The following is a 17,394-nucleotide window of genomic DNA, read 5'->3' on the forward strand; positions in this document are numbered from 1 at the left end:
TTTTGCTTCGGGTTCAAGTGTACGTTCTAAGAATATCGGTTTGAGTTCAGCTCCGGCTAGAATTCCGGTTTGGGTACGGCTTTTGGTTCGGTTTTGTCCGAAACCCTGGTTGTAAAGTGATTTGCTTAACATTAGTACACCTCGTAAAGGAGGAGCCGCAACATGACAAAGAACCGTTCTATGTGCAACCGAGAGTATGCAGTATTAAGGGGCAGCAGCCAGGACGAGCTGCAAGAAGGGCCTAACCTAGCTCTCAAGGACACTCTCAGCAACTGAATGCTCCTCCCATTTGATAACGTAGCGTGTTATGAAATGGCCGATTGGTCTAGAAACTGGTCATGAGTACTTTTTTTTTTACAAAGGAACCTACACTACATATTCGTGAGGATTGGTTTATGAAATTAAAGTAATTAAAGTAAAGTAATTAAACCTAATGTATTTGTCTTTATTTTTAGTCGCAACTCATTAATCGTTGCCCTCTGACTAGGTAGTGGCAATGTGACATGGACTTATTGCGGCTTCTCTTTCAATTCCAGGATCTCCTTAAGTATTCCGAAGGTTCCGGGGAACAGTATCAGCTGCAAGAAGCTGTGAACACTATGCTAGATGTGCTTAAGCATGTAAACGACAGTATGCACCAAGTTTCAATAACTGGCTTCCACGTGAGTATGCACAACATATGTTGCATGTACTGTAAAGTGATGCTCACAGCATGGGATAACGTGGCAGGTGCAACTATATTTTTAATGGTGCATGTATATATATATCAGGCACTGAAGTAACAATAATGTAGTTGATAAGATGCAAAGGTTAGTTATGATATGAATGGAGGCTTATCTGCTGAGTTAGTTTCTTGAATCAGTAGGCAAATTTTAAATATGATGGCAATACATCATCTCTCGAAGGTGTTCCTTCCCGAGCGTCAACAATAATCTTAAAAGCACTGAACAAGGCAGTTGAGACTAAGAGAGAAGTACTGAAGCTCCCATCCTTTCGCCACATGTGTAAGTAAAGAACGCAGTCTCATTCCTGAATTGTAACAAAAGTGCTTTTCAGAAGTGGCTGGTAATCAACGGATTCCGGTGTCGGTTAATCGGTGTAGATGTGTAAAGCTAGGAAAGGAACGAACTCGGTGGAGTGACGTCACTGTTTTCTCCCATTGCCTTGGTGACGTGATTGTTTGTGGCCGCGTCATGGTCACTTGTGACGTAGCAAACAGCCATATTCTGTACAGGAATGGCAGCCAGTTCTGTCTATTGCGGACACTAACGCGTGTTTCTCAATAATTTGAGCTGAAAGAACGCAGCGTGACGCAGTGACAGTTAATAAGAGCGCGATGCTGATATTTTGACGGCATTAAGAAAGAACAGTCTGATCAATCGGCACTGTGGCGTGAGTCGGAATATCAACGAGCAGTACTCATTTGGAGCGTGGTGTCACGTTTAACGGTAAACTAGTAAAAGTAAGGGGGACGGAACGCTAGCCAAATGGGTGCGTGAATAGCCAAGCGGTCCTTCACAGTAAACTATACGGCTATAGTCACTAAAACAGAAATGGAGTTAAAACATAAAAGAACGTTAAGGTGCTGCAAACGATGATGTGTGCAGGGTAAAAAGTACATTTCGTGTGGAATGTGTGCGCCTGTTCAAGTAACTGAAAATGAGTTAATAGGCAACAACAAAAAAGTGACCATTCACTTACGACTACGGGATAAATAGTAGCATTGCACTTTTTTCTTTCCTTAACCTGGGTGCAAAAAAAATACAAAGGTAAATTTTCTACCAGGAAGTCAATGCATAACACTGGCGGTGCAACGGTGGCATAACCCACACAGTCACGGTATACCCATTTGTTCCGCAACTTATGTTTGCCACTTCTGTCCCGTGGAGACAAGGAACATGCGGTCAGCATTTAGTTGATAGTGAACTAAACTGAACCTTCTGCTTACCCAAAATCGGGTTTCTTTTCAATTAAGGTGTGCAGAGCATTGTTACAAGCGACCACTTTACTGAAGGAACTGCGGTGTTGAAGGAAGACATTGCAGATGTCGACAAAAATGAGCAAATCAATAATATGTTGACGTTTCGGAGCCCACATGGCAGCCTGGTTTCCAATGAAGCGGAAACAGCTAGCAAGCAAGTCTATACGTCGTCGACCGCATGTTGGTGGTTGAGAACGCAGGTCAGCTCAAGATTTCCGTCATTCTGGTTCAAAGTTCGTGCAGCTGTGTAGATATTTAGCGGCTCGAAATAAAGGCACTGATACACACTTCTTTCTCTTTCAAGGACACGTGTGCTGTCCTAGCCTCTCTCCTGGCCGGTCGTGTTAGCATGTGCCACAAGGGCTCTGGTGGCCACCCGGTGCTTATTAACGTCGTTGCGATGCTCCTTGAGTCTCCTTTTAAGTTCCTTTCTAAGTTAACGGCTAGCCAATTATGAAATGAACAGATGGTGGCCATTCAAATTGTCTACACAATTTCTAGTCAACCACCGAGGTTAACCGCGTGGTTCAGGTGGCGCCACATGCTATGGTCACTGCTGGCATGCTGCTCAACATTTAATGTTCTGCTGTATCACCTCATGTGTACTCTTTGAGTAAATGAACATCGTAGTGGTTGCACTTTTTTATTCGCTACGAAATGGACGTTAGAAATTGGATCGATAGAATTCCAATGGTGAATTTCGCATGCTGTGAATGCGCGACGGCAAAGATGCTTTGCCCCACAATCAGTGTCACAATGGCAAAGCTACATTCGCAGAATGATTGCATCGGCAAAGTTCAAATCCTGGCGAAACTACTTGCTTAGGGCAATTGCATCAGCAACGCGCAGACTTATTTGCTTTATACGAAATACTGTCACTGCATCGCTACAACGAAGTTGCAACTGAACACTTATATTTTTAAGTCTTTACTTTCTCACGTCATGGTATCACATACGAAGAGTTTTACTTGGGTCTTGACGAAGGCAACATGTCGTAGGCCCCGAACGCTTCGGCGACGTGATGCTTTCATTTTTGTAAATGCGCTTTAATGTTGAACTTAAATGCAGTACCTTAACTGTAGTGTGACCACGCTTCTTTTTACTCGGCACTTTAGGGGAGCCTCGCTGACTACGGAAAGTTGCTTTTGCAAGGCATGTTCAACGTCTGGATGGAGAAGAAGAAAAAGGAGCGTATGAGGGAACTGCGGTTCAAGCCCAGCCAGCGCTACATCTTCCTCTATGAGCACCTGGTTCTTTTCACCAAGAAGTACGGCCGAGATGACAACCCCAGCTATGCATTCAAGAACGCACTGAAGGTTCGCGTCGCGCTATTTATATTCTTTTTTCTGGCACGGTGTTCACAGGCTAACCCTAATACAGCGAATCCACATAAATGATTTGATATAAACACGCGAAACTTGCTGATCTATGTTGACGTAAAATAACACGCTCGTAACGAAGTGAACATCGGATATATGGAACTCGAGGCGTCTACGGCGAGCGCAATAAAGCCACTTGCCTACCAGGAACGCAGAGCAAAAGTGAGTTTTTATTGTTACTTTATTTCTCTTTATCCAGCATGCGTGCGAGAATACTTGCAAGCTTGCTATAGATGAAATGAAAGCGTGTCGAAGCGAGATCGTATCAAGTTGATACGATCTCGCTTCAATGAGAGTACGTTCAAAGCGCAGGCAAACGTTGCTGCCTGTTCCACGTAGTCTTGTTTTGCAAGAAATGAATGCCTTCTTTGATTTTTTTCATCCAGTTGAGGTAACAAATCTATGTATAACAAATTCATCACAAAAGCTTAAGTTCATTATAGGTGAGTTTGGGTATATCGAGTCGTTCGATATATTTATATTTTCTTTTAGTGTGTAAGCCTCTTCGCTGTAACCGAATTCGACTGTATTCCTTGTTTGTGTCTGCATGAAAGATTTGAAGCCTTACATAGCTAATTTTGTAGTTCAAGTTCGGCATAATCAAATCTTCGGCTAAGGCTACGTTGTTATGGACCACTTCGACTGAGAAATTTCGCGAATGCCACTTCCAGCGAGGGATGACTGCCTGAGCTGGCGGAACGGGATGTCACGAGAAGAGTGGTGCAACTCCCAAAAGCGTTATTTTGGCGACTATGCTGACAGAATGCCCGTTGTTCCAGCGAGCAGGCATAGGATGTTAAGTCATGGAAAATAAAGTGTCGGTGAAAGTGGTTAATCGAGTCTACAATCTCCAGTGAACGTAGCAGCGGGGAAAATTAGGTGCAGGTAATAAGTAAGTGCACACAGGTGCTTCAGATGCAACTGTATACTGAGTAATTTAGGAAACAGTGAAGGCGACATAATTTGTTAGCTCTCTGAAACTTCGATTTAAACTCCGTACGCCATGTATAGTGATTCTTACGCAGACTTGAGCGCATGTGTAAAAAAGCGTATTAAGAAAATCCCGCTTGTACTTACCTGGCCCCCTATTACGTAACACAAGCCAGACATGAACGAGCTGCAGGTGATATTTTTTATAGTGGGCACTACCGAAGCAGTTCGTCGTTTTCAGCTTTTTGTGCTTCATTACATCGGCGCAGCTAGCAAACCCCGCAGAATTTATGTGGACGAGGAGATGCCTGCACGGGAAATATTGGACACATGGTTCGTTGCTAGAGGGAAACCTCTCCTGATTGCATGTAGGAAGTTGTCGCCACAAATGAACTGTATTTTCTGGACCCCAAGGAAGACGTCAGCCCAAAAATCAATTTATCCTGGCGCGTACGCATCAAGCATCATGCGCGCGTCTTCTGACGCCGGGGCTTGTTATGCCGTTTGCAATTCACTTTCCGGCGGAGAGTGCAGGGGAATCTACAGTGCGGCCTGCACATCACAGTAGAGCGTACTCAAAAGTGCCTATGCTGAGTTTCCTATGAAACCTCCTACGAGCATACTACTTGAGATTAATGGTAACGCAACTTGTTTATCCTTGCAGATTCTGGAAGCGTCGCAGCTAGGAAGATGGTAGAAGCATGCTTTGCAAGAAATGAAACTAAATACAACTGTGTTGAATTTCTGCATCTTCAACAGTGATACGACGGTATAAACTGCGTGGTATTGACTCGTGGCTCACGGCAGTTCATGCCAGCGCCGATGAAGTTACAGCCGTCTTCTCTTTTTCTCCATTTTATAACTAAATTGGAACTTCGCATCATAAGGCAAATGAGTTCAACAGAAGCGCACAAGGAGGAGTAAAGTTCATGAAAGGAAAAAAGAACTGTCATCCACCGGAATGTAGCCTGTATAGCTACAGCGGTAACCCATGTCGGTTTCCCAGAACGAAAGCTTGGCAATTAAAGTAAAATTAATCTTGATCCAGGGTTTGAACGTGGCACCAACGCGTTTCCGTAATGGTTGGTGACGTTACCATCTGAGCTAACCAGGAGCCTAGCAGATGGCAGAGCGCGACCGAATTTTTTGACAACTCGAAGCACAAGGAATGTGGCAAATCAGTTCTGCGGAACTCCGCAAGGTGGACGCAGATTCATGAAAAAGAAAATTCAAAATTGTCGTTTGCCCTATTCTAGCAAAATCTACAAAAAGAAACCCCCTTATACAGAGGGGTTTCAGTGTAGTTTCCGCTACAACAGGGCGCGTGACAATTTTTCGTTTAAGCCTCTGCGTCATTCAGTAATTGTGCATCAGTGATTTGATATACAACATGCTTCCAAAATAGAAATTCCTATTAGTCTTCATTTATTTATCGTTAATTGTGCTGTTATTCCATGAACCAGAAATCGAAGTGAGAAAAGAAAGCGCGCCTAACATCGTTAGTAGCACCAAAAGTGCCAAGAGATCGGCTGTCAATGATCTTGATTCCTCGTAGCAGTAGACTTATGAATTATATTTTATACATTGAGCCTGTACGCTAGAAAAGTTTACGCCCTAAGTGTGGGAAGGGAACGCTTCACTGATGCTTTCACTGAATTTAGAGCATCGAGGAAGCTTTCGATAAGCAAGTTAACAAGGTTTCACTGACGAAGAATTGGAGTCTGAATATTTTTTTCTTGTTAGGATCGTCCAACTGGGCTGAGTTAGACGAATGTTTAGCCAGGCATCAAACTATTATTACGATTCGAGAATTTTCTTGTATACAACATACTGTTGCACTTAACTGTATCCTCTTTCCTTAGACATCGCAGATAGGCTTGACGGAGAACTTCAAGGGTTCCAGGGGAGACAAGAGAAAGTTCGAAGTGTGGCTGCATGGGAGGACACAGGTGTTCATAATTCAGGTACAATGTTTTGATGAAATGAACTTCAGTTTTCGTTCTCGGCAGTCTTCAGAAATACTTCGCTGGATAAGCGTTGACATGGCGTCGTACTGATAATTTATTAACCCTGTTTATTCACGAATGCATTTGACATGCAAGACATGCGATATGAAAACTTAGTTGTTTGTAACACTATTTATATTTCCCTCAAAATGCGCAGCCATTTGCGTTTATTGATGTATTAGCGCAAACGCTGCTACAGTGATTTGGGCGTGGCACTTTCATGACTTATACATCGTCATTTCTCTTCTCGCGAGAACGCTGTCGAAGTGTTGGCTGAGTTTGGTCAAGATAACCGACGCTGTATTGCTCGTTTTTTGCACATTTTCCTATTTTCGAAATTTCAGGCGCCCTCGGCCGAGTGCAAGGATTTGTGGGTGAAGAATATCAAGCAAGTTTTGCTGCAGCAGTTCGAACTCTTGAAAGGTGAGTGACCGTCCGAGTTGACGGTCCGAGGCATTTGCTGACTTTCATTCTTATTTATCAACGCAGATGAGAGCAAGCGCCAGCACTACGAGAAGTACGAGCAGCTGAATGGGGTTAAGCCACAGTCTCCGAGGTAAATACGGAAACGTGCACTGTACCTTCGCTTGACTGCTCTACGGCCACAAACCTAACCGCTTTTATTTTCTTCGGGTTTTACGCATGCAATGTTCTTCAGAAGCATACTGTTCACTGAAGTGACTGTCAGGTACTCAGTAAAAATCACAATAAGCTTAGTTGCCAAAATGTAAGTTCCACAGCTGTAAGTTCAAGTCATAGCGTAAGCTCTGTGCTAGAAGGGGGGGGGGGGGGGGGCAGGCAGGCATGCTCACTGGGCCACAAAAAAAAATTGTTGGAGAGCCGTGTCATATGCGGATACTTTTGATTACGAAAGTGGCCAACAATGACCGTTTCCGGAATAACATGGTCGAGATCACGTAAAATCTCTGGTTAAAATAAAATCGCCACGGAACGGTGTGCATTAGATGACACTGCCGCCTTGATCTGGCAGTTTATCTGCGAGACACGGGTATAATAACCCCGGGAAGAGCTGCACAGACTCGCGAGTCGTAATTTAACCACCCCTGCATTATGTAGGTCCCCAATGACAGCAGTTTTCTCAATGACAGTTCCACGATGCCCGTGAAATGTCGTAGCACTTGAACGTGTAAGGGGTTACAGCAAGTACGGACGCGCGAACAAGAAAGAAGAAACGGACAGGACAAAGCTGGACTTACAACTGAAGTTTATTGGGAACACATTCCACAAATCTCCGCCACGCATGCGAATACAACCAAAAACAATAACAAGGTTTGTAGTAAAAAATCAACAAAAGATATACACGTACTCAAAAGCCTAGTCACACCCCTTCCCGACAAGTGCAACAACACTTGAATTAACATGATAAATTTAAAAGTTGAAGTTCTTTATCATTGATGTGGACCGAAGGTTCACTGACACATGTATGTGCGCCCAACGTAGCACTTGTTGAATGTTGGCACCGCCGCTGCTTACCTCCGCGCACTTGTGGTTGATGGCACCCGTCTTCTCTGCGCGTCGCAGCGGCCGAGCGCGGCACACCATCAGCGGCATGAGCTGGGAGAGCCGGCGCGTGGCGGACAACAACAACCACAGCCGCAGCGAGTGCCAGCGGGCGAGCCGCGTGCTGGGCCGCCGGGCGACCTTCCCGGCCCTGCGCAGTTACGGCGCCAACGGCGAGCTGTCCGACCACGAGGACGGCTGGTCCACCGACGACCTCTCGCAGAGCGAGGACGACGACGACGACGGGGACATCTTCGTCAACACTGAGGTAACGCAGGTCGCAACCCAGTTACCATAGGGCGCTGTGTAGCGGCCTCTAACTGGGTTCCACAACGTTGCATTGTAAACGAGGTCGTGTAAGAAGCCTTGCTGTGTTCTACACTAACATGGTCCTGGAGCGGAAGCTATAGCCGGTGTCAACCAATCGTGTGCATGGTCATGCGAGTGTACGTGTACCCTTGTGAACCATCCCTGGTCAACTGTGTTAGAACATTGCTCACGGGTACTCAGAAATCAAGAGCACGGCTCTTAGCTTTCACTGAGGTGCCATATATGGTCGCGAAAAACGCACTAACATTCAAAGTCGGTGGTAGCGGGAGGAAGAGTAGCACGCAAATGTTTTTTGGTAGAACCGGAAAAGGGAGCACACAAACGAAAAATGGGGCAGGCAATCTCCCCACTCCCCGTCGTTGCACCATCGGCCGCTGTGTTGCAGCTGGCCATGTGGTTCAGAGAGAGAGAGAGAGAGAAAGTGAGAGAGGCAAAGAAAAGACAGGGAAGTTCACCATAGATTAACTCCGGTTGGCTACCCTGTACCGGGGGAGGGGCAAAGGGAAGCGGCTGAGCATTCACGGCGTATGTGTGAGGTGGATACAGGGTTCAAATACTGGTCCCACCGGAACCGCAATGTTCTTTCTAATGAGTAGAGATGTCCCTCAGCCTGGTGCTACAAAAGAAATACAGAAGGAAAGTACAATAATTCAAGTGTATCATTGTACATGCCCAACTGCCACGTATTGTCATTAAAATTGGTTGTGTGTTTTCATCAAATTTCTGTACCTACCAGGATTATGAACGAAGCACGTGCGCATTTACCCTTCCTTCCTACGACATAAAACACTTATCACATCTGCTTAGTGTGCCTGTCTATTTGCGTCTCACCACGCGAACTGTAACGTAGGTTAGGGTGCATTATTCGACAGCCTAACTCAATGCGTGTCTCTGTCCGTTCTCATTGCTGCGGAGCATCTGTGAGAAAATGCGATATTAGTTGAGTTGCCCTGCTTGGCGTTTTCTCGCAGTATATCACCGCTTCTATTACTTTTCTTTCAATTCGGAGTTTTTGCCACAATGCATATTGAGGAAATAAAGAATAGAGTTCAGCTCTGCATAGCGCAATATTGTTAGCGGTAATCAGACCTCGCTATCTTATAACTTCTTGGTCAAAGAAGAGGCCATTAATAGCTTTCTTGTACATCCGGCGTCTATCTGGCCTTACCATCTTCATCCTGATGGCATGCTTGCCAGGGTACAGCAAAGCAGGTATCGAACATCTGCCGTAGTTACGGGGAGCAAGGCGCTTCATACAAGTTTTTAATGCGAAGCATTCTTCTTTGAATGCAGCCGCTTATTTAAGGGCGCGCAGAGTATCTCGGTCCCTTTTTGGTGGGCTGATCCCGGTGAAAGTCTAGCCTAGAGTTCACAGATGCGACAGGGTATGTGCCCTGTGCCCACTGGGTGTATGCCACTGGGTTTTAGTTCGCTCCGAGTCTCGTATCTTGCCATTAGAAACACTCTGCCCTACTTATTATAAATGTCAACACTACAGCGTGTAACCTCGACATAACCGTTCGCTACGCAACAATTACGTTATTCAAACAACCGTTAACGACATATCACGAATGCTTCGAATTGCGCGGACGTCAACTACACTCGTCTGCCAAATGTATTGCGCTCGGCAGGAAAAATGGCCGTCCACCCGATAGCAGCCTATACGGCTATTCTCGGCCATCTGCTATCCGTCTCCAGGCTCAAATATCCTTGTCATTCTCTGCCCCGTGCAGGTCGGTGGCAGCTACGTTGCACTGGGAGACTACGAAGCTGTGGACGTGGGCGAGGCGTCACTGGTCGAGGGCCAGCCCGTGCAGGTGCTGCGCGTGGGCTGCGCCGGCTGGTGGTACGTGCGCTGCCTGGGAGGCGGCGGCCGCGAAGGCTGGGTGCCCGCCGCCTATTTGGGACCCAGTGGCCGGGTGCACCACACTGCCCGTTCGTCGCCCTCCGTCAGCAGCCAAGGTGAGTAGCGCGGTGAATGCGTGCCGCGCAGTCTGGTTTTTCCTTTTCGTTTTTCTTTTCTGGAAGGACGTATTTGCGAAGGGGTAGTCGGAGTGCTCATCTGCGTACTAAAGACTCGCTTGTGGACGCCATTCTGAGTTTTCGCTGTGGATCGTTAAGTCTGCCTATGATCACCACCTCCGTTTCAGCGACCCACAAGGTATTACTGTTCGGTTTCACTCGGAAAGCTAGTCGTCATGTCAATCAATGTCAGTCAGGAAAGAGTGGCGTGCATTATTTACGCGACCTTGGTACTGAGAGAAGCAGCAGCTTGAGTGCTTAACCAGATTATAAAATTTGCGAATCGCACGCAGAATGATGTTTTTGATGCAAGCTTCTTCCTGTAGTAACAAACTTTTATTTACTCTCAGCCTTGTGGAAGTTACAATTACATTAAGATACACACTTCAGTTCTTTCTCGCAGGTTTCATGCCCGTGGAAAGGTTTTTATTCTTGCCGCTACAAGCCTGTTGGCGGTGTTAAACTTCGTAGTAAAGGTTTTGCTAGCACGTTGGCAACCTTGCGATACTTCACGCCTTTGATTTATGTATCTCTCTCCCTTTGTTTCGCTTTTCAGATTCGGGCACTGGAGGCCTTCACCATGCCATCAGCCGCATCAGCATGGCCAGCAACCTGAGCAGTACTAGTCTCGATGGGGGCATGTGAACTGACTGACACCATGCGCTGTAAATAATGTACAGGGAGAGAACGCAGAGCGGCAACTGCTATTGAGAACTTATTGTGACTTTGCCCACATACAAAGGGTTCTTTTGCCGTCGTTTTTGGGCGCCACCGCATTCCAAAGAAATTGACAGCATTGTTCACACCGTCTCTTTTAGCATTTGCGGAAGCTTCAACTATTCGCTCCGAGAGTTTGGCAGCAATGTGCCCTCGCTTATGAAAATATTATGTACAAAGTGCGTGAAAAGACATGTACAGTGAGAAAGAGAGAGGAAGTTACAGGAATAAGCTTACGTCGTGTTCATTTCTTATTTTCTTTTATCGTTTATGTTGTGATGCGGCAACTATATTTAGTAACGATACCAAATAGTAGATATCAGGTAACTGCTTTGCGATTTTGCCCGATTGTACTTTAGTCGTACTTTCTCTTGATTATACGTGACGTTGTGCGATGTGCACACCAAACGCACGCAAGTTCCCTTGTACGCCAGAGCTTTTTGTAGCGTAGCTACCTGAACACGTGCTTCAGTTTTCGTGTAAACCATCTTTCCAGCTTTGAGGCTGCGAATAGTCAAAAAACAAAGTAAATACACTACTGATTGGAACTTCCCGTGAACATCTGAAACCGAATTAGATGACTGGTGGTTTTTATTTTCCTGTCAGAATTTTCGCAATCTTTGCTTGCCTTTGGCACATTTGGCCTTCGTGTCCTTGCAGTATCTTCTGTCTTGTTCCTTAACCCCTACGACCGAATATACGTGCAGTCTGACCGTAGGAGCCTGGACCCGGGGTAATACCGAAGATCTATCGCGAAAGTATACGTGTCATGCAGCATTTCACCAAAGATATACAAGTAAGCTTCAACTCGGAGCTTGCACTAGAGTAGACGCTTTTCCGCATTATCTTTCGAGATAATTAACGATCGCGATTGTTTCACCATGTGATAGTGATAACCGCCATGGTGGCTTCATCAGAATGTCTTCTTTTGCGGCAAGGATTGTGCACTCTCGTTAAGGGAACTAGGCGATCCTAACTGTGTGATGTCATGATACCTCAAATAAGTTTACTGCTTCGTGCATTTAATTCGTGGCATGGCGACACGTGTACTTGACCAAATGACGTGCCCTTCATCACTGTACAGATATACTCACGCGAGAAAAAGTTTGGTGTTCTTCTTTTTATGAGTTACGTTTCGTCCGTGCTCGTAGATCAGAATGCCAGTGGAATTTGTGAGTGTGTGGTCGCGTGATGTCCCTAAGGTTTCTGCTGTTTCCCGGTGTTGCTTTGGATCTTAGATAAGCGTTTGGTGTAAGTGTACGCTGAACAGTCGTCGCACGTGCCCGATTTGTTCACTGGCACCTGCAATGCTTGGCTTTGTTCTCCCACTAACGTGACTCACTGTGTATTTGATAGCGTTTTTTCATACTCTTTCGTACTTTATTACACGACGTACAGACCGTTAATTTTAGGACAAGCTTTACCGTGCAATTCCTACGACAACGGCTTGGCGTTTTTTCAACTCGTTCTTTTTTTTCGCCTCGCTGACGTGTATGTACATACTGCGGAGAACGATATCTGCCAGCGTGGCGGGATTCTACAAGCCTGCCTTGTATAAGAACTTTTCTCGGCACCTGGAGCAGACTTTCCTTGTAGAACCAACAACAATAAGCGTATGCCGTCTACCAAAGATTTACTGCATTGCAGAGCTTTGCAAATGAGTTCAAAGTACTCTGTAACCAAGGGCAACGAAAGTGTAACTATGCTGAAATCTATAGCTTCCTGATGCGAGAGAGCGGAGCCTCGTCGCGCCTTTGTCGTTTTTTTTTTTCTCGCTTTTTTTCCACACACTGTGGCGCCACGCAAGAAACTTAGTCGTTCCAAAGTTGCGTTCCACCGCTCAACTGCTCTTGCAGCCCTTTGTTGCTGTTGCAGCCACTACCAAGACTGCATCGCAGAAAAAAAAAGTTCAATGCCGAACGCTGTGCTACAGGAATGTGTGCCTTCAACTTTGACTGACAAGCTGAATGACTGGGGCCGTGACATAGAGAGAGAGAGCGAGAGAGAGAGAAGTAGGTAGAAGTGGTATTTCCTTTTTCTTAAGGTACATCGACATCATGCCTAACGGAAGTGGAATTGCGAGATGATAGGAAACGGGGGATGCTCTTTTTTTTTCTGCACATGTTCGGGTGGAAGCGGTCGGCTTTAATTTTTCGAAGCTGGTGAGACGTTCTCCTCACTGTGCTGCCAAAGCCTTAACCGAGTTTCTTTCACGAAAGAGTGCGCTCGCAAACGCGCTATCGCCGTTTGAAACGCACCAGCTTTTCTATTTTTCTTTCTTTCTTTCTTCCACGCCACACGTCTTCCACAGATCGGGCTTGCGCCATATGGCATCGCAGGCATGGGCCGCGGCCTTGGAGAAAATGCCCTCACGGCACTGCAAAATTTCTTATCCCTTCGCTGTACAACAGAGGACGCAAAAGAAAGGAGGGATTACCGGCGCTGATTGTTCTGTGTGGCGTACGTTGTATGACATGTAAGTCCCGTCAAACGGCGTTAGCGTCGTGTCCTTGAAAAGCGCCAGGACTACCTAATGTGGTGATAATCGCATCTCTTAGGCTTCGTATAACTGCTTTTCAGACTTCAGCTATAATTGCTGCAAGCAAAATTGGCATTCGTTTAGGCGAACGTGGCTCCTCAATCGTGAAAACCCATAAAGATGTCTAATATGCAACACTACTCTCATGGTCAGTAGTCTCGCATGTCGTATTATAATTTCGCATGTAATGTATGAAATATCACCATTTGAGAGCGTTGAATATGGCCGTCATAGCGCGTATGCGGGTTTTAGTAAGAGATATGGAGACGAACGCAATATCTTGCATATGATAGTCCACACGGTCTTATGGTGCTTGAAGGGCATGCTGTGGAAATAAATTCTTTCATATGGAGCTTACGGGCTATCAGAAAGCAAAAAACAAAACAAAAACAAAGAAACAACAAAAAAGACAAAGCAGTAATGCGAAGCTTCAGCAAAGGACGCTGCATGGTGAAGCATATCTGAGCTCGTTGCTTCGTATAAAGCGAAACGGAGCCGCATACAAGCGTTACGAATGACTGGTGTTGCTTTAAATGGTCTACGAGTGGACACGCCGTGTATTCAATGCAAGTGGAAACCGAAGACGTGGACAAGATGTCGAGGCAGAAAATGTCTCTTAATTTCCCTCCCCATAACCCTTAGCCCTCTGACATTTGCCTCACACACCCTATAACCAACTGAGAAGCTATAGCTTAGCTATTGCTCCGACTGCAGCCCTGTTGAGTATTTTTGACAGTATACGGCATTATTGAGCAGCGTCGAAGACACTGTTTCTCTAACATTGCTAAAAGAAACTTACTGCAATCTACACTAGTAAGATAATAATAATAATATAATAATAAAAACTAGTGAACCCAAAATTGCGAGTGCACACATAGGACTACCATTTGATTCGAAACCAAAGTTTATATAGTTATAACCACGGACAAGTTTTAATCATCGGTGTTGTGCAATATCTTGATCGAGTTCGAGCGACCGAAAAGTTCGTTCGGGAGACCGAAAGTGAGACCACATTTGAATAATTGTGGCCGTAACCGACTATTCGACGTTCCCTGTGTCGATTGACTAAATCAATGCATGCGTCGACACAGGCAAAATTTTTTCACCTTCAGCAGCAGAACCGGTGGAATTTACTATGCTAGTCACGTGCTTTTCATAGCCTTCCCTAGTGGATAAACCTCACATCCCGTAAGCCCCACATCTGCTATCACTACACCGCTCGGCTGAGTAATAAGTAGGTTCCTATATGAGATGGTTTTGTTTGACATCGAAGTTACTGGCCCTACGGATTTTTTTCTTTTTACTGGGGTTGGCGTATGGACCTGCCTACTTGACGTGCGCTACACTTCTGTAAATGTTTGATGCTGAGAACTAGAAAAGTGTCCGATGAATGGCAGCTAAGTTCAGTCAAATCCAACGAGATATTACATTGGCCTCGCGGGCATGCCCAAACGTGACGAGTTCGATGGAAGAAATGCATTTCACGGCTCTGCCGCACTGACCTTGGTGCACTGTGCATGAGCTCGTGCCCTTGCCACGCCCTTGTTTTTGCTTTCCTTCACATGTCAGCTCTTAGATTGTGTACGTGTTGTCTACGTGTTATCTGGAAACGACGCGGTTCGTGCACGCTTTCAGTGCAGAGTGGAAACACTTCCTGTTTAAGTGCACGCTTATCCTGCCTCGCCTGTGTGCAATGCACAGTGTGCGCCGCTGTACTTACAATAATGTGAGAGAGAAAAAAAAGTGAGACGCTGTAAATAGCAGTGTACTTGTGTCGCATTGAAAGTCACGCGTTGTTCTGTGTCTGCCAAAGAAAGAAAAGAAAATGTCTGTATATGAACATTGCACTTGTGTATATTTGTGTTCGTCATGAAATTTAAGAAAAGGCTTGTGCATTTTCAACGTCTGATGCCATTAAAAGTAAGTTTGGTTCCAAAATGTATTTTTTGGGGGTTTTATCTGACGCACATACACGCCCGTACACGCGATTTAAGACGTAAACACGAGTTCTGTGTGAAAATTTATTTTAAGTACTGCGGGATTACGGATCGGCTACCCACGTCACTTGTACAACGTGTCTATCAGTAGTCACTGAAATCTGATTACGACGAAGGCGCCACATAAAACCACGGACGAAGGAAGATGACACGGGACAACCCCGTAGGAGCTTCTTCGTCCGTCGTTTTATTTGGCGCCTTTGTCGTAATCATGTGTAACCAACTCACCCATCAGCACATGCTCACTGAAATCTGCATTGTGTTCGGTGGTTGTCGTGCATTAGTGCACACACCTTACCACTCTATACTAGGGCAGTTACGAGAACCCAGCAGGCTTAAAGGTCCTTCCTGAAAGCCGATATAAAAGAATTGCAACGTCTCACGTCTTCGGAAGTCAGTACGAAGATAACATCCTTTGTGTCGCACATTTATTCTAGTTTATTACACTCAGTATCACAGAGGAACTCGAGCCGGAACCGAGACACCTTTTTTATATATCCAATGTCCTCGCAGGAATTAAGTGTCTCCTGCACTTGTGTGTGGGGCCGTTTTACGCTTCAGCCCACCTATTAATACTCTAGGTTCTTTAACAAATTGAAGACACTGACAAATAACGTCCATTGCCAACCAGGGCTCGACACTCCACAAACGATGATTGGATGCTAAGTCATGTTTTGCACAGCCATGCTGGAGTTCGCGCTGAACCTGTACGAGCACGTAGGGAGCGCACTGTTTCGCGAATGCGCTCAAAGTGGCTAGACCAGCCAGTCGCGCGGCAATATTGCGTGTATTCGCGGGCTTCTTTCACGCTCGGAAAAACACTTCAGCAGTGTAGTTGTTAGAACCACGCTGGGTTTCTGTTGACGTTCGCAGCTTCGCCGAGCTGGGAGAGAGAGAGCTGAGACAGTGTGAGAGCAGAGTATAAAAATAACGTCGCTCAGCATGGCGACGCGGCGAGGGTGGGTGGAGCCTGGCGGGGTAGAAGGAGCGGCGCGGTGGGAACACATGGGATGTGACGTCATTGCTCTTCGATAAAAACCACCGCGCTCGCTTCGGCGGTTTTCAAGGAGCTACCATGTACATGGCGTCGGAGTTCGCATCTATCAGAGCTAAGGCGCGGCGGTTGCCGTCGCGTCGCGTCGATGCAGTGTATGGCACACGAAACCGACGCATATAGCGTCTCAACAAATTGCTTCTATTGCGGCGGGCGCCTCAACTGGCGTGCCGCTCCAACCGAAACTCCCCGCAGAGGAATACGGCATGGATTTTTCTGAAGCCTTAACTTTAGCCAGCTCCGCTGGTCTCTGATGTTTGCGATAGCAGAGCCACGCATAAATTTTATGTAGCACGTATTGGGCAACAGAAAGATTTATCTAGAGTTTTTCATCTTGCTCTACAATTTCCTCATTGACACTTTTCATCTAATTAAAACATTGGAGAAGTCGAATAATTAAGACTAATTATGTAATTAGGCGGCATGCAAAATATAATCTGAGCATCTGAAAGCGACGACAAGCAACATTACCTTGGTTCTGTCCAACTACGCGGGATTTGTATATATTTGTCTTGATGCATGATAGTTGCGACGCCCTGCATATTAGCGCAAAAATGCAGAGGCAATATGTTGCTGACGCTATGGTGAAAGATTAGTTTCTGGAATTGTCAAAACCACGACCTAATAACGAGGCACGCCGTGGCAGGAGATGGCGGATTAATTCTGACCACGTGGGGTTCTTTAACGTGCACCTTAGTCTAAGTAAACCAGCTTTATTGCATCGAAATGCGGCCGTCCTGGCCGGAACCGAACCCTGGAGCTCAGCGGCTTGGTGCCATAGCCACTAAGCTACCACCGTTAGTGATGAAGTGAATGGTAACTGCGGTTATCGGCTTTGAGCCGTTAAAAGATAATGCAAAGAAGAAAAAAAGTCTCAGTTACACCGCACAGGCGAATTAACGATTGCGAAAGCGAATT

General features: G+C 45.8%; 1 protein-coding gene across 3 annotated transcripts in view; it reads left to right on the forward strand.

Annotated features, from left to right (window-relative positions):
- LOC126541509 (guanine nucleotide exchange factor DBS-like) overlaps positions 1-15,363 on the forward strand; it is a 331,349-nt gene extending 315,986 nt beyond the window's left edge. For all 3 annotated transcript variants that reach the window (XM_050188294.3, XM_050188296.3, XM_050188295.3), the window contains 8 exons: positions 537-662; positions 3,097-3,297; positions 6,153-6,254; positions 6,641-6,719; positions 6,786-6,852; positions 7,839-8,085; positions 9,881-10,109; positions 10,726-15,363. In XM_050188294.3, the coding sequence (XP_050044251.1) occupies positions 537-662; positions 3,097-3,297; positions 6,153-6,254; positions 6,641-6,719; positions 6,786-6,852; positions 7,839-8,085; positions 9,881-10,109; positions 10,726-10,814 (1,140 nt within the window). In that variant the 3' untranslated portion in view covers positions 10,815-15,363. The remainder of the gene's footprint in view (positions 1-536; positions 663-3,096; positions 3,298-6,152; positions 6,255-6,640; positions 6,720-6,785; positions 6,853-7,838; positions 8,086-9,880; positions 10,110-10,725) is intronic.
- The last annotated feature ends 2,031 nt before the right edge of the window (positions 15,364-17,394 follow it).

The sequence above is a fragment of the Dermacentor andersoni genome, chromosome 2 (assembly GCF_023375885.2).
Source record: "Dermacentor andersoni chromosome 2, qqDerAnde1_hic_scaffold, whole genome shotgun sequence".
NCBI lineage: Eukaryota > Metazoa > Arthropoda > Arachnida > Ixodida > Ixodidae > Dermacentor > Dermacentor andersoni.